At 40.0% G+C, this 21,197-nt stretch overlaps 1 protein-coding gene across 3 annotated transcripts in view; it reads right to left on the bottom strand.

Annotated features, from left to right (window-relative positions):
* The window catches only part of Coq8 (ubiquinone biosynthesis protein COQ8, mitochondrial), a 129,176-nt gene that overhangs the window by 45,322 nt on the left and 62,657 nt on the right, over nucleotides 1-21,197 (bottom strand). For all 3 annotated transcript variants that reach the window (XM_068395089.1, XM_068395090.1, XM_068395091.1), the window contains 3 exons: nucleotides 6,849-7,053; nucleotides 5,570-5,672; nucleotides 2,388-4,864 (listed from right to left, as the gene is read on the bottom strand). In XM_068395089.1, the coding sequence (XP_068251190.1) occupies nucleotides 2,388-4,864; nucleotides 5,570-5,672; nucleotides 6,849-7,049 (2,781 nt within the window). In that variant the 5' untranslated portion in view covers nucleotides 7,050-7,053. The remainder of the gene's footprint in view (nucleotides 1-2,387; nucleotides 4,865-5,569; nucleotides 5,673-6,848; nucleotides 7,054-21,197) is intronic.

Raw genomic sequence — 21,197 nt, forward strand, 5'->3', positions numbered from 1 at the left:
TAAGAACAGGTCATTGTAAAAATCTTGGGAAGAAACATGACCCTCTTCTACTACTCTGCTTAATAATAAACATTATTTCATATTGCAGAATTTTCCGTTTGTCCAGGTTGTAAAGATATGAATAAAAAGTCAGTGGTATGACAGACAGGGGCTGCAAGTAAGATGGCAACTGATGGCAAATACTTACAAAACTGTTCCAAAGAATCGGGTTACAGAAGATCCCAAATGTGATGGATCTGAGGTTAACCTTCCCCCTACCTACACTGAAGAACTGTGACAGTCACTTGTAAGACCTATTTTGCCTGCTCGTCTTGTCAGAAGCAGGTTTACTTTTATATAAACGAGTGCTTCTTTGACAAAAAAAGCAACTGGGAACTATAGACCTGACTCACACTATGGGTTGAAAATGTAAAGAAGGTTGATAAGAAGCGGAAGCATAATCAAAACCAGCAGACAATGTGATTGAAAATTAGTGGTACTAATTGCATGGGAAATCATATACTGTACCAGTAATTTTTAATTTTGCAAGTAAATTGTTCCATAATTTTAGAAAGACTTTCATTATATCAAAAGAGGACCCAAAATAGGAACTAATATTAAGAGTTGTCTCACTGAACCCATAAAATTTGTCTCTGAAATTGAAAAAAAAAATTTGCCTCTTTTTAAGGATGAAAAGGACATCATTTTGAGCTAACTCTGATGAGAAAGCAGACACAGCACAACCCAAACTCTGAAAAAAAAAGCATAAAACCCTAGTTGGAAAAGCAGAATGCTATAAGCCCAGAGGTAGCAGAGTAAATAGCCCAGTGAGGAAAGGAAACAAGGAAAAATTAAATTTTTAAGAAGAGCAACAACATTGAAATAAGTATCTCCTATATAAACTACAAAAAGTTTAACAAAACAAGAGGAAGAGAAACAAGACAGAACAGCGAGCCCGAATGTACCCTCAAACAAGAGAACTCTAACCAAAAAACAGTGGAAGACCATGGTACAGAGGCTATGGCACTACACAAGACTAGAGAACAATGGTTTGATTTTGGAGTGTTCTCCTCCTAGAAGAGCTGCTGACCATAGTTAAAGAATCTCTTCTACCCTTAACAGGAGCAAAATGGCCACTGAACAATTACAGTGCTGTAACCCCTTGGGTGAAGAACAATTGTTTGGTAATCTCAGTGTTGTAAGGTGTATGAGGACGGAGAAGAATAAGTAAAGAATAGGCCAGACTATTTACTGTGTGTGTGTAGGCAAAGGAAAATGAACCATAACTAAAGAGAAGGATTCAATGCAGTACTGTCTGGCCAGTCAAAAGACCCCATAAATCTCAAGCAGTAGTATCTCAATGGGTGGCTGGTGCCCTGGCCAAACTACTACCTGCAATTTCAAATAATAAGCTGAACCTGCAAAAGAATCACTGTAATTTCTAAAGATCTATTGATGTACTCCCCAATTCCTTTTAATTTACCTTCTAAAATAGGGGATCATTTAGAGGGTTCAGTATGCATAGTTAGCAATGATTACACAACTGAGTCTACTTTGAGTGATGGCAAGTCACCAGTACAATAATCATTGGTTCATTTATCTCAAAGTGGTATTAATAATCAATGGAGAACTCAAAGAAAACTTTTCAGTGATCGCCTTCTTCAACACTGCTTCAACTTTACTTCACATTTCTGTAGATACTTTGAGAACCATAATAGGAGAAGATTGAGCCTTACGCTGAGTGAAAGTTGTCCGTTTCTTAACCAAATTATCTGGATAATACTCCATTTTCTTCATAACAAGAAGGAAGCAAGAACAATCCTATTATTCATAAAATAAAAATGCAAAAGCACTACACAAACACATCCATGTTGAAGATCTAATAAATGAATGAATGAACTTTAAAAAGACAGTCAAAAGATCTAATGAATTTTACATGAATAAAGTTCAAAATGGTATCTAAGAACATATAGTCATGTTCACACACAATCTTTACAAAGGCTCCTTGTAACTTCAGGAACTTAATGGTTTTTGTATTTTTGAAGCAAATGTCTAATTATTCCTTCCTTTAAAGATATAAAAATAACAAGTCAAGATATGGTAACCACTTGTAGATGAACAAATACAAAACCAGAAAATAAGAATTTTTTTCATGAAATTCTTAACCCTTGGTAAAAAACAGCAAAGGAAAAGACCAATACTGTATCAACTTTAGTAAGAAACTCAATGTCAATGCTGAATTTTTGTGTTGTCTTTCCTAACACAGTAAGCAAATAAATGTACTGTATTGTATGTAAAGTAATAATGTAAAACAATGAAACAACAGCTTACATTTGTTTACAAACATGAATAATTTTTCAATAACCTTAGAAATATGTAAACTATACAGAATATGAAAAATAACTTACAGTAGATTTTGGCTTGTCCTTGGCTAGAGGCTTCCTTCCTAAAAGCTTAGGCTTGGGTTTAGCTGCAGGGGCTGACTTTTTATCAGGCTCGGTGGATGCTGATTTGGAGGACTGACTACTAGTTGGAGGGGTAACAACATCTGCTGCAATACTAGTAGAGGTGCTACCAGATGAAGGTGTATGGATAGCAGCTGAAGCACCTAAAGCAGCAGCTGTACCAGCAATAACAGCTGCAGAGGCATTTGTGACATCTAAAGCACTATGATCTATGTTTTCTTTGCAATCAGGGGCATTCACTCCATTGGCCAATTTAGTTTTCTCTGTATCTTCAGTGGTAACTGCTGCAGGGTTTACTGATGCAGCATCAACTGTGGTGAATTTTGCATCACCATCAGAAGTGACAGATTCTAATTCCTTGGACAAAATAGGTTCTGTTTCAACCTTTACATCTTCAGTACTAACCTTTATTTCAGGCACTGCAGATGAAGCAACTTCTGGAGATTCCCTATCGACATGTTTGTCAACACTTTTATCACTATTTTTTTCGGACAACACTGCAGCAGAAGAAATTGTTTCTGAAGTAATTGCAGCAGAAGAAATTGTTTCTACAGAAGAAATTGTTTCTACAGAAGAAATTGTTTCTACAGAAGAAACTGTTTCTGAAGTAATTTCAGCAGAAGAAATTGTTTCTGAAGAAATTGTTTCCACAGCAGAAGAATTTGTTTCTGAAGTAATTTCAGCAGAAGAAATTGTTTCTAAAGTAATTTCAGCAGAAGAAATTGGTTCTGATGTGCTTTCAGCAGAAGAAAGTACTTCTGAAGTACTTTCAGCGGAACAAACTGCTTCTGATGTACTTTGAGCAGAAGAAACAGGTTCTGAAGAACTTTCAGCAGAAGCAAGTGACTCGCTTACTGGAACAGGGTCAGATTTCTCTGAAGCTGCTGAAACTGAAGATGCTTCAGTAGCAAAACCAGTTTCAGATAGCACAATTTCTGGACTTTCATGACCCACTGATGATAATTCATCTTCAGATTCCTTTTTACCAGATATACTTTCCAAAGGAGATTCTTCCATTTGTGCTGAAACTGATTCATGACTTTGTTCAGTTACTGTAACAAGATCAGGACTTTCTGCAGCTGAATTTGTGCCTACAGAAACTGGATCCTCATTAGCTGCTGTGGTGGGAACAGAAGTATGAGCTTCATCTTGGATTTTAGATTCATCTACTTCAGCTGGACATTCTTTCTCTAAGTACTTGGATGAAGCAATAACACCACCCACAACTGCAGCTGCAGTACCTGTCCCAGAGATACCAGCTGCTGCTACTGCTGCACCAGAAGCACCAACAGCTGCTATTCCTGCCCCAGCAAGAACATGTGATGCATCAAGGACATTCAACGGAGATTTTGGTCCAGGAAAATCTGTTTGGGGATCTGGGAGCTCTACTTTTGTATCAACAAACTTTACCTCGGCTGGTTTTTCTATTGGGACCTCGACATCAAAGTCCTGGACAGTTTTATCAGATACTGTACTATCAACAGATTTGGAAAACTGCTTAATAGCATTATCCAACTCTAAGGCCACATTTTCTTTATCACTAAGAGTATTTGTATATTCCTTCTCTGAATCTTTATGTCCATTTTCTACATTTGTGCTTGATTGATCAGCTTTTCCTTGACTACTACTTGACTCTCTTTGAATTATTTCTTTTTCAGAATCATTGAATATTCTTAAATCATGGCCAAAAGAAATATTTCGTATTTCCTCTAATTTGTCGCTAACTGCCTGAAGATGCTCTGATGTGATTTCTTGTTCTTCAATCTGTAAACTTTCAATAAGTTGATCAAATTGTTCAATTTTCTTACTAGCTTCACTACCAGCTTCTACATTCAAACTTCTTGATTCTGATATGCTACCTGACGGTACTGTAAAGTTTTCATGACTACTTAATGCTTCCTGCATCACCACATCTTCAACACTTAATTCTTGGATATTAGATCCTTCATTTGATGCATCTGCAGTTGATGCTTTATTTGATGCCTGTTCACCAGGGACACCTCCAACTACGCAGTCTTCCATCATTTCGTCAATAAGTTCTGTACTACCTGCATCTTTGAAGGATCCCACACTATTGTATCCAAAAGCAGCCCCTTCCATTTCTTGGAGTTTTTCTTGTAGTGCCTGTACATGGGCTTCAGTAATTTCGCTTTCTTTGTACTGCGTAGCATCAAGAAGTGGCTCAAATCCTTCAAGTCCTTTGGATACTGCGCTTTTCACCTGTCCTATATTAGTTACAGCAGCGTCAGTAATCTCCCCAATACCAGCTAGAATTTCTACTCCCGATTCACTTCCAGGTGGCACAGAGTGATTTTCATGGCCACTCATAGCTTCATGCAACATAAGCTCTTCAATACTCAACTCTTGAACGTTAGGATCATACAAAGGATCATAAACTTCTTGTGCATTTTCAAAAACATCTGGAAATATAGAATGACAATGGTAGTAGTATAAATCATACAGTAATTAAGATTACTTGTATAAATCAAACACTAAGATTATTTGACACTATACACAACAATATGATTCTGCTTATAAGGTCTAAATCAAGAGCTCATGTTGCATTATTATCCTAAGTAACATAAAAACAATGACATATTCCTCTAAAGTTTAGCACTAGAAGGGCTATTAAATGGGAAATGTCTTTAACTTTTAAGTTTTGAGCAAAGCAAAACTACAAACTGAAACATGATTCAGTTAGAATATCAATAAATAGGTAGTAGTTATTCTAAACCCTTTTGAATGGCATACAGAATTTCTAATATTTTTATTTTATGCATAACGCTACAAAGATGGACAATAATAATGATATTTCAAATGGTTACAAGGAGCAGAAGAGAATGGAAATGACAGACCACTAATAGGAATCCTTGGAATGATCAAGGAAATGGGCACAGGTAAAAATTTGGGTAGATAATGTACAAGATGAAAGATAATGGTGATAAATCATTAGGTTTTAAACTATATGACAAGTGAACCTGGTATAAAAACAAAAATAATGATGACCATGATTACACAAAAACAAAATAGAAGTTTCCTTCCAAAGAGAGATTCTGACATACTGTACTGAAGAATTTAATAATTATTCATTGAACAAAATAAAGGTTCAGAGAATAAAACCTTACCTGCTTTAGATATTGGTGCTGTCTGCGTTCTGTATGCCTTGATTCCCTCTGCCACTAGAGATATACGGGAAAAAGCCTCGGTTGTGGTATTTGCTACATTTGCCTGAAATAAAGCGAAGTGATTAACCATAAATAACAAATACAAGAATATCTATTAAAAAGTGGAAGTTTTTTAAACTCCTTGTCATATAATTGTCATACAAATTACTGAACAGTGAATATCCCTAATAAATAGCGAAGGTTTGTATTCCAGTTAAGGAACAAATCTTATGTTCCTCTACTGTATACATTATTGTTATAAGTTTCTTTAATTCTGAATGTCTACCTTCAATAGATTCATTAAAATTCATGATACCGTACCATTAGGCAAAAGCACTTGTCAACATACAAAGACAATAATGTAACATTGAATATAAGTTTCAGATGATTTCAGTAATTTTAGGGGGTTAGAAATTGCTTTTTCCTACATTTGAGTTGGTCCTGAACAAACAAAGTACAGTACTGTACGTAACAGCAAAAATCCCTATTATGAAGTTTGATTGGCATAATAACAGAAGCCTACATGTGTGTATACTTCTGGAAACAAACCTTTCCTGAATTTAATGCCTTTAAAGAAGATTAACATTAGTGTGAGGTTAGGATCAAGTCGGTTGTCTGATACATACTTTTATCATTTACTGCCCAGAAATCTTGATGGCTCTTAAAAAATCAATAAACACCTCTACAATTTTCTATAAAAAAAATAACCTTATTTGAGGACAGTAATCTACTGTAGTTACTGTACTGTACTGTATAACCATTTCAGGAATATGGTTATGCAAATGGACCCTCACTGAAAACTGTGCTCACTTTTGAAAGATATGTTCGTTTGAAAAAAAAATATTTCAATTAACATAATCGATGCTCCTACATTGAAATACAGTAACAGCAACATCAATGTTGTTGAGTTGCTTCAATGTTTCCAAACACTGATTTTTGAGTGGGCCCATCTGATGAAATGTTATCCTATAGTAAATGGCCATTTATGATAAAACTTTGTCATATAATAATTAGTCATGTTAAAATTCATCTCAACCCTTATAGATTACCTCAAATTTATCTTTAATAAAGGGAATAAAAACACTTTTATTGGAAATGAGAAAAAGAAGGCACACAGTACCAATACTCATGGCAGATCTTGTTACCCCTTCAAATTAAAATAAATTGGAGACACACGTGGAACATGCACGGACAATGACATTATTTTGACGATGAGATTAACCAATACAACAAGATATACCTGAAAAATTTGTGGATCTTGTAAGGCTTTTGTGATGGTCTCCTGAAGACTGCTAGCCCCTTTTGAAACAACTGGTCGAAGCGATGATGTGGCCCACGCCTTGGTTACCTCCTCTGTACGAATTTCCGCAGCAGCTGACCCAATCCGCGATAATCCACGAAATAACCCGAGGAGGTCATTGCCCCAAGGTGGTCGAGACATCTTTCTGTATTAAGGAGTAGGAGATATTGTAATATCCTTCCTAAATAAACAAAAATGAAATACAGATTATGAGGTTGTTGCCCAAAGGCATCAAGCCATCTCTTTGTATAGAAAAAAATACAGTATTGTAATAGGTTCTTATATAGACCAAAGAGAAATAAGAAACTTCATGTAATTAATCATATCTTCCTCGTAATCTATGTGTCTTTTTAGGCTTCCGGTACAAACTGGATTATTATTATTATTATTATTATTATTACTATCCAAGCTACAACCCTAGTTGGAAAAGCAAGATGCTATAAGCCCAGGGGCTCCAACAGGGAAAAATGGCCCAGTGAGGAAAGGAAATAAGGAAATAAATAAATGAAGAGAACAAATTAACAATAAATCATTCTAAAATAAGTAACAACGTCAAAACAGACATGTCATATATAAACTATTAACGTCAAAACAAATATGTCATATATAAACTATAAAAAGACTCATGTCCACCTGGTCAACAAAAAAGCATTTGCTCCAACTTTGAACTTTTGAAGTTCTACTGATTCAACCACCCGATTAGGAAGATCATTCCACAACTTGGTCACAGCTGGAATAAAACTTCTAGAGTACTGCGTAGTATTGAGCCTCGTGATGGAGAAGGCCTGGCTATTAGAATTAACTGCCTGCCTAGTATTACGAACAGGATAGAATTGTCCAGGGAGATCTGAATGTAAAGGATGGATAGAGTTATGAAAAATCTTAAGCAACATGCATAATGAACTAATTGAACGACGGTGCCAGAGATTATTATCTAGATCAGGAATAAGAAATTTAATAGACCGTAAGTTTCTGTCCAACAAATTAAGATGAGAATCAGCAGCTGAACACCAGACAGGAGAACAATACTCAAAACAAGGTAGAATAAAAGAATTAAAACACATGCACCTCATTCTAATCCAAATACAATATAATTCTATAACAACTTGAAAGTTTTAACAAACAGCTTTAGTAACTTATTGCTCTCATTTTTTTAGAAATACTGTATGTAGATGATCACATTACAATAAACAACAGAAAAATACCTCTAAAAAAAACTTTGCTCTCTTTGTTTACAAGTATTTTCTAAGCAGTCTTCCACTGTCTTGGGTTAGAGTTCTCTTGCTTAAGGGTACACTCTAGCACTGTTCTATCTAATTTTTCTTCCTCTTTTGTTGATTTTTCTTTAGTTTATATAGGATATATCTATTTTAATGTTGTTACTGTTCTAAAATGTTTTATTTTGATTGTTAATTACTTCTCTTATTTCATTGTTTCCTTTCCTCACTGGGCTACTTTCCCTGTTGGAGCCCCTGGGCTTATAGCATCTTGCTTTTCTAACTAGGGTTGTAACATAGCAAGTAGTAATAATAATAATAATAATAATAATAATAATAATAATAATAATAATAATAATAATAATTCCAGCCTCGATTTTAGTAGGTTTTTGCATCATGAGATGTCACTGAAATCTCTTTCTGGTAAAAGATTGGCCAGGGCACCAGCCACCCGTTGAGATACTACCACTAGAGAGCTATGGGGTCTTTGAACTGGCCAGACAGTACTAAATTGGATTCTTCTCTCTGGTTATGGTTCAGTTTCCATTTGCCTAAACAAACACTGAATAGTCTGGCCTATTCTTTACATATTCTCTTCTGTCCTCATACACCTGACAACACTAAGATTACCAAACAATTCTTCTTCACCCAAGGGGTTAACTACTGACTGTAATTGCTCAGTGGCCTCTTTCCTCTTGGTAAGGATAGAAGAGACTCTTTTAGTTAGGGTAAGCAGCTCTTCTAGGAGAAGGACACTCCAAAATCAAACCATTGTTCTCTAATCTTGGGTAGTGAGATAGCCTCTGTGCCATGGTATTCCACTGCCTTGGGTTAGAGTTCTCTTGCTTGAGGGTACACTCGGGCATGCTATTCTATCTAATTTCTCTTCCTCTTGTTTTGTTATAGTTTGAATAGTTTATATAGGAGATATTTATCTTAATGTTGCTACTCTTCTTAAATTATTTTATTTTCCCTTTCCTCCCTAGGCTATTTTCTCTGTTGGAGCCCCTGGGCTTAAAGCACCTTGCTTTTCTAACTATGGTTGTAGCTTAGCAAGTTCACTATGAAAATGGTCAAAAGTCTTACTGCTCAACTATGAATCAGTTTTTTTTTCTCACCATATGCACTGGAAATATGTATTTATTAGATCACTGAACTTGATGAAATAACTAATGAATTTATCATTAAAAAACCATATACGTGAAAATTTGTAATCACACTCAGTATTTTTCATACAAGCTTGGTTTTTATCACTGCATTAAACATGAAAATATTATTATTATTATTATTATTATTATTATTATTATTATTATTATTATTATTATTATTATTATTATTATTATTATTAATTAGTTGTAGCAAAATAATTCGCGAAAAAGAAAACTTAATATTCTAAATGGAGGTAAAGTCTAATGTTTCTGCAGAATAGTCAGAAAATATTGCTGAGAGAGTCAAAGTCAAAGTCAAAAACCTTTATTCCATTATAAAATGGTTATTCTGTTACATAACAATATACATTATTTACATAAAATTCACAATAATTGGATTGTAAAAAATTAGGATATATATACATTCAAGTAAAATTTAAAAAATATTGCTTAAGTTTCTTTTTGAATAAATCAGAACTAACATTTATACATTTTCTTATTTCCAGAGGTAGTTTATTCCAGCAAGCTGGGCCCCTTATTGCCATTGAGCGTGAACCCAAATCAGTTCGATAGCTGTCTACAAATAGATTTTCATTCTGTCTGGTTAATGCATTCCTATAATTACCAACTGTAGGAAATGTGTATAGCCAGTTGGGATATTCTTTTCTCAAACTTTTAAAAACAAAAACACAAACATCGTACATACACTTTTCTTTTAATTTTATCCACTTTAATTGCTGGGGGGTTGGGGTGATGTGATCGTGTTTTTTCACCCCAATAACGGCTACTCTACCAGCAAAGTTTTGGATTTTTTGAGCTTTTCCATGTGCATATCATTAGTAGACCCCCATATCTTAATACAGTAGTTTATTACACTCAAGACCAGACTTTCCACAATAAAAGCTCGAGTAGTATCATCAAAGAGAGAGAGAGAGAGAGAGAGAGAGAGAGAGAGAGAGAGAGATTCAAATTTAATAAAACTGACCCACCGCGGCAACTCTCTGTAATAACCCTTCAATCTTTCTTAAAACAAAAGCACTTCATTCATGAACATTGGTTTCATTTAAAATTTTCAAATTCAGGACTTCCATTCATCCTATTGGCATTCTGAAGTCGTTAGGACATTGGAATAATTTTCTCTAACGTTAGGATATCAACCTCAGACTAAACTCTCCTTATACATCCAGAATTTTGTTTTGACGATAAATTACGCAAATAAATAGGAGAAAATATATAATACATCAGGATTTGTGACTAGTTTCGACGCGCAATTAAAAAAAACATAACGTTATTTCCTATAATAATGAAAACTTTAAAATAATAATTTCTTATAAAGACCTGGACTCATTCTGTAGCTTATATATATATATATATATATATATATATATATATATATATATATATAATATATATATATATATATATATATATATATGTGTGTGTGTGTGTGTGTGTGTGTGTGTGTGTGTGTGTGTGTGTGTGTGTGTGTGTTCAGCGTAATCGTCTAGCAATTGAAACTTCACACAAATAAGCATGAACATAAAATATAACCACTCAATTCAATTTTCGTCACATGAATTAATACGATATAATCTCACTACACGCATTATTCTCCCGACTTACAAAATAAAATACTACCATTCTAAAAGACTGGATTCAGCGAAAATGGCAGCTACCACTGGATTCTCGATTTATGGAAAACTAGAAACCCCTTACCCCGAGGGAGGATTGGGGCATGAACCAATATTACATCTCCTTGGCATGAACCGGCAGAACCTCGCCGTACCAAGAGGGAATGGCGCTACCTGAACGTAAACAACGCTTCTAGCGATACGTTTTTTCCTTATACTACAAACTCTTATGAACTTATCAGTTTTTCCTGGAACTCAGTGTGGTTCACATAAGTACTCCTTGTATAACATAAAAAAAAGTATGGGAATAAAAGCAAAATAGATAAATAACTAATATATGGAGTAGAGCATGAAAATAAAAAAGAAAAAACTTCACTAATTTCATTTTAAAAAGTGTACTTAAGTGATTGATATTTTTTTCTGTACTGAACTATTTTCGCCTTTTCAAGCTATGGTTCAATGACGGTTTCTTCACACGTTTATGTTTGAACGAAGAAAAGACGAACGGATGTAACATGGATTACAATTCAGCAAGATCGGTGAACAAATATATAAAAAAAAAAAAACCTTGTAAAATACACGAGAGGTTTAAGAAAATCCTCTAGTTAAGGTACATATCGGAGTGGAAACTAATTACATGGTGAAAAAAAAATGAAATAAAAATGTGAGAAATAAAACGGAGTTAAATAGAAATAAGTGATTAATAAAAGTAAATCTTGACAGGCCAAATGAATAAAGTGAAACAAACGATAATAAAGAAGGATAAAGGAAGAGGAATTAGAAAAAGCATCATGGAAAAAAATTATAAAGAAATGAGATGAACATGAAACATTAATTTTTTTTTTAGAGAAAATTTAAATACAGAATAGAACTAGAAAAGATAAAGCAGAACGTTCTCGAGATAAAAGCCAGGACTTCTGAAACTCCTAACGTTGTTGCATTATTGAGATAGGAACATAAAAAAAGTTCTGGGTTTGAGTCGTAGCTATTGTAAAAACTGGTAGGAATCTAGTTTGTTACAGAGGTATAGGCCTAGGTTCAGTTTTTTTTTCTTAAATTAATCGTATTACAGAAGTATAGGCCTAGTTATAGTTATTCAATTTTTTTAATTGATACAAAATAACCCTACCAACTAAGCAAAAATAATAATGGAAGGGAAATCCTACTGTTAAGATGTAAATTCAATACCACACTAATACGGAAGATTCATAAAAAGATACATTGACACGTGCATCTACGTCAATAAAAAATCATTCAAATTATGAAATATGATCAATAAAATGAAAAAAAAAAAAAATCAGGCACAAACAAAATCATTACTATCTACCTCTCAATAATAAGAATCAAGTTCACTTTTGAAAGTGACTGCTGAGAATATGTTGAGTAATTTAAACGCCTGCATAGAATGATCCTATCCACTTGAAGGGTTTACAATGAGGGGATGTGACACATAGTGGCAGTGTAATTATTATTATTATTATTATTATTATTATTATTACTTGCTATGCTACAACCCCAGTTGGAAAAGCAGGATGCTGTATGCCCAGGGGCTCCAACAGGGAAAATAGCCCAGTGAGGAAAGGAAACAAGGAAAAAATAAATTATTCTAAGAACAGTAACAGCATTAAAATAAATATTTCCTATATAGATTACAAAAACTTTAACAAAACAAGAGGATGAGAAATAAAATAAAATAGTGTGCCCAAGTGTACCCTCAAGCAAGAAAACTCTAACCCAAGACAGTGAAAGACCATGGTACAAAGGCTACGGCACTACCCATGACTAGAGAACAATGGTATGATTTTAGCGCGTCCTTCTAGAAGAGCTGCTTACCATGGCTAAAGAGTCTCTTCTACCCTTACTAAGAGGAAAGTAGCCATTGAACAATTACAGTGCAGCAGTTAACCCCTTAGGTGAAGACAAATTTTTTAGATATATCAAAATGAAGGAGAAATTCCAAATGTATGGGGAAGAAGGGATAATTATTCTGCTGTGCAATATAAAAGGAAACTTAACATATGCTAAACATATGCTTCAGTCACATCTGGATGAATACTGTTATAGAATGATGAGAAAAGAATCTGTAGATTTATATTCTGACTTTTTAAATGATATTAGCGAGGTCTATCATTAAATGCCTTGATTTTTACCTTTATAAATTTTTCATTAACTATAGTCAATAATAACATATTTTAATTTTGTCTACTTTTTTCCTAGTATATCACATGCCATGAACAGTAGATCAATAGTAGATCACAAACCTTCAGTAGATCACATATTGGAAGAGCACCCTTAATTGAGACATATGCCTGCATTAAAGACCCTTAAAAGGATTAAGTACAACTAGGCATGATAATTTCGACCAAGAAATTAGCACAAATAACTGGGAGACAATGAGCTTTAGACAAAAAGGTGAGCTCGTGTGTCACGTATTTTTAGGTTGCAGGAGAATTGCAAGGAAAAAGCTCCTTGTGCCATACAGGATAAAACTGACTAAATATGATAATGGGGTGTCGGGGATAATATGGGGAACAGGATAATTTGTTGAGATGTGATAATCATGAAGCTTGATATGTACATGCCACTGACAAATGAAGTACAAATGGACAGCTAAATATATATATATATATATATATTACTGATGGTGTGACAAACTCTTTCTAAGCATGGAAGATGACAAAAGTGGTGTAGAGTCCGTGGATGGAGAACCTAAAATGCGATATGCAGTTGATAGTCTTTGTTAATGAAAAACTGCTGTAAAGACTGGTCAGGTTACAAGGAAATTTTTGCTGTTACATTAAAAATTAAAACTGATTGTCCAAATTGACGAGGGGGTTCTAGGCATGGCTGATTTAAATAAGAACCAATTTGTAAATGTAACAGATAAATAAATTTAGTACATTGAAGGGATTCACAGAACAGGTAAAGCGAATAAAATTGTGGGATTTCTGAAATTTCGAAGAGTAGAGGAGTGTTTATGGAATTAACAGTTAGAATGCAAGAATCTACTGTTGCTTTGGTTCCCCTTATAGGTAAATGAAGACTGGATGTTGAATGTAAATGGAAGAAAAACTCAAGACAGTTGTGGTAAATTGTTTGTGTAGTAAATATGGCGAAAAACAGTGAAAGGATGAGAAATTTTTATTATTATTATTACTTGCTAAGATACAACTCTAGTTGGAAAAGCAGGATAGCATAAGCCTAGGGGCTCCAAAAGGGAAAATAGTCCAATAAGGAAAGGAAAATAGGAAAATATCACAAATTTTAAGTAATTTGTATTTTTCCTAACAATACTTACCGAAGAAACACTTTATAGGAGATTACTGGTAACTCCTCTCCGACGACCAGATTTTTACGTAGTTTCCCCCTACTTCCATGTTCTATACTGTCCTGAATAACGGGAAATAACATGACCTGGGGGCATTGCCCGGGCAGGTCGCCCGTCTTTGAGAAGCTCTCCCCAGTATGTTTTATGTAATGAACAAAACCACGAGGTCAGCGGGGCACTGCGGGGACGGTTGGGGGGGCCCTAAACCTAAAGTGTTTCTTCGGTAAGTATTGTTAGGAAAAATACAAATTACTTAAAATTTGTGATTTGTTCCGACACAGAGACTTACCTTGAAACACTTTATAGGAGACTTACACCTTAGGAGGGGGGAGTGCCCTTTAGCCCTGACCCCGATGGACAGTAGGGAAAACTACGTAAAAGACTCATTAAGTGTGATATAACACTTACCCTTCTGCAATACCTTCGTTGTGCTTGATATGGCGAATTTTCGTCTTGTGTAATGAGCGATATTTCTTGATGACGACTGACGGTACGAGAAAGTTAGAAAAGGGGGGAAATAGAACTCGGCTCCTTGTGTCTAGATACTTTATGTTTCGCGATTGAGCCTGGGGCTTGAGCCGTCAAACCGAATGCAGGGCTGAGATGACCGGCCCGATAGAAAACCCGTCTAGAGACTTTCTCGTACAGTCCTTGAGATAATGTGCGGTGAAGGTCGACTGGTTGGACCAAGTTCCCGCTCGAAGAACCTGCGCTACTGACATGTTCTTTTCGAACGTTAGAGAGGTGCTAATGCCCCGAACATCGTGAGCTCTGGGTTTCCCCGGTGTAGGAAGACCTTGTTTTAAGTAGGCTTGCGTGATCACTTTCCTGAGCCAGAACGAAACCGTATTTTTGGATATGTTTTTCTTTATTTTTCCCCATGAGACGAAGAGATTCTTGATAGACGGGCGGAGGTTTGCCGTTCTCTTAAAGTATTTCCTAATAGTCCTGACCGGGCATAATTTTAGGTCCTCCGGGTTTCCTTTATTCGGGATTGCCGGAATCGAAAAACTCTCAAACCTCTGATCCCACACCGAGGGGTTCTGAGTCTTGGCGACGAAGGATGTGACAAACTTAAAGGTTACTTCCTTCCATCCCCTAGTGTGTTCCACCTCGAATGACAGTCCGTGTAGCTCGCCCACCCTCTTAGCCGAGGCTAATGCTAGCAAGAAGACCGCTTTGAGCGTGAGATTCTTGTCAACGATGTCCTTTAAGGGCTCGAATGGTGGTTTCCGTAACATATCTAGGACTCGCGCTAAGTCCCAACTCGGGATTCTAGGGGCGGAAGGGGGGCATGATTGTTCGAACGCTCTGATAAGCATGGAGATATGCCTGGAGGAGCCGAGATCTATGCCCTTGAGAAGAAAGACTTGACCCAGGGCCGCCCGAACTCCCTTGATCGCTGGAACTGACATGTCTAACTTGTCCCTGAGAAAAACCATGACGTCGGCTATCACGGGCACTGACGCTTCCAAGGGCTCTAACTTCTTGTCCCTGCACCACTTCACGAACACCGCCCACTTAGACTGGTAGACGGCTGTGGATGATTTCCTCCGGTATAGCGACATCCTCCTGGCTGTCTTGCCGGAGTACCCTTGCTTCTTCAGGAGCCGCTGGATAATCTCCAGGCGTGAAGACGAAGGGCTTGCGGGTTTCTGTGAAACCGCTGAAAGTGAGGTTGTTTTAATAGGTCTGACCTGCCGGGTAGAGGCCAAGGAGGTAGGACGGTGAGGTTCCTTAGGTCCGCGAACCATTCTCTCTCCGGCCACCAAGGCGCTACCAAAGTCATCCTTAGGTTGGTTGCTGCCCTTACTCTGTTGAGGACCTGCCTTATCAGGGAGAAGGGGGGGAAGGCGTACTCGTCCAGTCCGTCCCACTTGTGCTGAAAGGCGTCTTCCATTGCCGCCTTCGGATCTGGGACGGGAGAACAAAATACGGGGAGTTGCGCGTTCATCCTTGTTGCAAACAGATCCATTACCGGAGATCCCTACAACTGTATAATGTAGCTTGCCACTTGTGGGTGTAGGGACCATTCTGCTGCTACCACTTGTCCCACTCTGCTGAGGCCGTCTGCTAGGACGTTGTTCTTCCCTGGGATGAACCTTGCCGTCAGGATGACGTCCTTCTGTTCCGCCCATTTTAGGATTTGAAGGGCTAGTTCGCACAACTCTTTTGATCTCAGTCCCCCCTCCTTCTTCACGTAAGCAACCACCGTTGCATTGTCTGACATTAGGGCCACCGAACGCCCTCTCATGTCCTCCTTGAAGTGGTTGCAGGCTTCTTGGACCGCTCTCATTTCCAGGATATTTATGTGTAGGGATTTCTCCCCCTCTGACCACGCCCCCTTTGCTGTCTTTTCCCGGAGATGGGCTCCCCACCCGTCCTTCGATGCGTCCGTGAAGAGAAGAACCTCCGGAGGTTGGGAGGACAGTGGCATCCCCCTTAGGGTGTTCGACCGATCCTGCCACCATTCCAAGGCCTTCCTGGACTCCTGAAGGAGAGGGACCACAATGTCCGGGGAACTTTTCTGGTTCCAATGTTCTTTCAGGTTCCATTGAACCCTTAAGTTCTGTCTCCCGTGAGGTACCAGCTTCTCTAGGGACACCAGGTGCCCTACCAACCTTTGCCAATCCTGCGTTCTTCTGGGGCGACCCAGAAGGAACGGGCCGGAGCACTCGATCCAGGTTGTCCAGCCTTTCCGTGGTTGGGAATGCCTTGACCTGTAACGAATCCAGGACCATTCCAAGGTACGTCCTCCTGTTGGATGGGGTTAGCTGTGATTTCTCCAAGTTGACCACGATGCCCAGGGTCTTGCACAATTGAAGAAGATCTTCGCCCTGTTGTTTCAAGTCTTCCTTTGAGGATGAAAGGAGTAACCAGTCGTCCAGGTACCTGATCAGTCGAATGCCCCGTTCGTGGGCCCATATGGGGACCGTCGTAAAGACCCTCGTGAATACCTGGGGGGCTGTTGAAAGACCGAAGCATAGGGCCTTGAATTGTAACACCTGGGTACCCCACTTGACCCGGAGAAACTTCCTGCTCGACGGATGAATGGGCACTTGGAAGTAGGCGTCCTTGAGGTCTATAGAAATCAAAAAGTCGCCCTCTCTCAAGGACGCCATGACCGTTCTTGGAGTGTCCATTTTGAAGGTCACTTTCCTGAGAAACCTGTTGAGGGCTGACAGGTCTATTACAGGTCTCCACCCTCCTGTCTCTTTTTCCACTAGGAACAGGCGGCTGTAGAACCCCGGACCCGGGAATGTCACTGTTTCTAAAGCTCCCTTCTGCAGCAACGTCTTGACTTCTTCGTCCAACGCTGCTCTCTTCGCCAGGTCCTTGGGCACCAACCAGTCTGCCTGCGTTGCTGGAACTAGGGGGGGTGTCTCTTCCATGAAGGGGATCCTGTAGCCCTCCTTTAGTACTGTAACTGTCCACGGATCTGCTCCGTGGAGCTTCCATGCTTGCCAAGTGAGTCTGAGGCATCCCCCTACCTAAGGCTTGGGCAGGGGAGGGGGGCCTCCCATCTTATCTCCTACGGGAAGAACGGCCTGTTCTCCCCCTCCTGGAGGAGTAGAAAGAAGACCTATACGTTGGGGGGTTAGAAGATGAACCTCTTCGGGGGGGAACCACAGAGGAAGACCACTGTCCTGACGAGGGTTCCCTCCTTCCTTGAGTTGGTGTGGTACGCGCGGCCATGGGTGCTTCTGTCACTGGCCTCCTGAAGATGGGGCGGCGTGCTGCCTGTGGCTTCAGGGTAGGTAGCTCCCTCTTTTTGGCCAACTTCTCCACGACCTCTTCCGCCTTCTTCGTCGGAATAAGCTGCTCCCCCCAGACGGAGCAGGTCTTCAAGGCTTTAGTTTCTCTGTCAGGAATCTTAATGGGAAGGTTCTTGACTAGGGCGTCTCTTCTCCGGAGAATCCAGTTTGCGGAGAGAGCCAAAGACTGAAAGGTCAGGAATTTAAGGGCGCGGCTACCTGACCCCAGCAACTCATTCAGAGCCTCCCGTTTTGCAGGTTCCATGGAGTCTGTAGGAATCTGGGTGCCTACTAGGGTGGTGGCCCACCAATCCAGCCAGGAGGCCACATTAACTAAGTCCTTGGACATCTCCTCCATCATTGCCGACTCGGAAGGGGAGAAGAAGGTAGATGCTGCCGATGCCCTCCCGTCGGAGATGCCCTGGCACAGGATGTCTATGGTTTCCTCGGTCTTGCACGCACCGGTCGGCCTATTTTCTAAAGAGTAGTATTTCGTCTGCGACTTCAAACCCTGTAGGAGCTTTGCTGAGCTGTGACCCCTGCAGGAGTCGCTATTGCGGGATATGCCCTTATCAATGTGAGTCTTTCCAATCCCCACGTTACTGGCCTCGGGAAGAGAGAGAGAGGACTTTTTCTGGGCGGGGACCGCTATGAACTTGTTCAGGCCTGAAGTCCAGGGTTCTTCCTCTTGAGTGGCGGGTTCTATAAGGTTGTTTTAACCCCTAATTAAGGCAAGGACTCTCCTGTACGCTGGGACTTCCCGTCCCGAGATCCTGTGGGAGACCGCAAGGGGAGTTCCTCCACACAGACTGATCCCCATTCTCCTGGAGGACCTGGACGACGGGATGGGCTCCTCCGTGAAACAGATCGACGGGGGTGCCAGTCCCTGTCTATCATCTCGATGGGGAGACCCGTCTAGGCTGTCCATCCTAGGCGACGGCTCCCTCCACTGAGCGGATGGAGTGGCTCTAGGAAGGGACTTAGGCCTACAAGACGAGGTCCTCCGCTCACCGGCTGACTCTCTGGCGGGGTTCTTGGCTTGTATGGAGGGGAACGGGGACTTCCCGTCCCGAGATCTTGTGGGAGCCCGCAAGGGGAGTTCCTCCACACAGACTGATCCCCATTCTCCTCGAGAACCGGGACGGCTCCTCCGTGAAACAGATCGACGGGGGTGCCCGTCCCTGTCTATCATCCCGATGGGGAGACCCGTCTAGGCTGCCCATCCTAGAAGACGGCTCCCTCCACTGAGCGGATGGGATGGCTCTAGGAAGGGACTTAGGCCTACAAGACGGGGTCCTCCGCCCATCAGCTGACTCTCTGGCGGGGCTCTTGGCTTGTATGGAGGGGAACGGGGACTTCCCGTCCCGAGATCCTGTGGGAGACCGCAAGGGGAGTTCCTCCACACAGACTGATCTCTCTTCCTCCTGTGACGTCTCCGACGTTCCTCGCTTGAAGGGCCCGAAGGATCGAGCCCCGATGCGGATCCAGGGTGAAGGACTAGCATAGGACCTCCTCCATGTCCAGTGGGGACCTCAACGGCGTCCTTGGTACATCCCACGCCAGCGGATCCCTCCGCAGCTGAAGCGCCTGAGGCCTCTACCCATGAATCTGGTGATAAGAAAAAAGGAACATTATTAGGCCACATGGGGTCCTCCGCCGAGACGCCGTCCCTACGAGAGAGACGAGTCCCTCGGACCCCCACACACTCACCTGTAGGCGCCTGATCTGCCCTGAACAAAGAAGGTTCCCCCCACAACATCTCACCCTTGGGAAGGAGGCACCAACTTCTTACACTTCAAGGACTTACCTCGTCCCCTACTCTGGGTAGGGGAGAAGAATGCACTCAACCTGCCCCCTCTCCTGCCGACGTCGCAGGGGAAGACATGCTAGGTTCCCTAGGAGACCTCTTCGAGTCCGTCTTCATCGTGCCGCATACTGACGGCGAACTGGCTTTGACAAGAAAGCCCAACACGAATACCCGGCTCTAGGCCCAGGACAACGGCGATCGTACTCCAAAGCACACACAGAGATCGCTAAACCCAAGCATAAAGCAAGGCAAAGCACTAAAACGCCAATAAAAGCACAAAGGAACGATCCTAAAAGAACACAGATAAGGCACTAATCACTCGTGAAGGAATCGAGACCATGTAGTAACTACATAGTAACGCGCACGAAGGGGGTCGCACAGAGAATAAGGAGCGGTGTGTGTGAACACAACGCGACCAGAAAACATACTGGGGAGAGCTTCTCAAAGACGGGCGACCTGCCCGGGCAATGCCCCCAGGTCATGTTATTTCCCGTTATTCAGGACAGTATAGAACATGGAAGTAGGGGGAAACTACGTAAAAATCTGGTCGTCGGAGAGGAGTTACCAGTAATCTCCTATAAAGTGTTTCAAGGTAAGTCTCTGTGTCGGAACAAAAATATTTTAAGAGTAAAAAAAATAAAATAAATATCTCCTATATAAACCACAAAAACTTAAACTAAAGAGAGGAAGAGAAATAAAAAAAGAATGGTGTGCTCGAGTGTACCCTCAATCAAGAGAACTCTAACACAGGACAGTGAAGACCATGATACAGAGGCTATGGCACTATACTAGACTAGAGAACAATGGTTTAATTTTGGAGTGTCCTTCTCCTAAAAGAGCTGCTTACTAAAGCTAAAGAGTTTCTTCTACTCTTACCAAGAGGAAAGTGACCACTGAAAAATTTCAGTGCAGTAGTTAACCCCTTGAATGAACGAATGATTTAAGGTTCTCTGGCATCCTGACATCGAAGGTCATTGACACCGCGTAACCCCTTTGAGTGAAGAAGTTAAGATACAAATATGTTTTTACGAGGTTTGGTCCTACGATAGAGATAAGATTGGATTCATGAATTAGAGTTAAAAGGTCCAGCTCTGGGGAGTGGAAAGCCATTCGGCACCCCCAGAACAACTGGGGTAAAATCCCCCAGTTGTACGGTGAACTAAATGTCAAGATTTTTGACAGCAAGAGGGAATAAAATACGCAGGAATGGAGAACACTTTGAGAGTGGAAGGAGGGGTACATGAAGATATAAGAAGTGCAAGAGAAAGGGGGAGGAAATGTAAGAGGGTTAGAAGCCTTAATATCCAACAAGTAAGAGAAAATGTGTAAAACATGCGAGTGATGCTTTGTGCAGGGGAGCTTAAAATATTGCTAATGGGCCCCAATTTTAGGTACACAAATTA

The sequence above is a fragment of the Palaemon carinicauda genome, chromosome 20 (assembly GCF_036898095.1).
Source record: "Palaemon carinicauda isolate YSFRI2023 chromosome 20, ASM3689809v2, whole genome shotgun sequence".
NCBI lineage: Eukaryota > Metazoa > Arthropoda > Malacostraca > Decapoda > Palaemonidae > Palaemon > Palaemon carinicauda.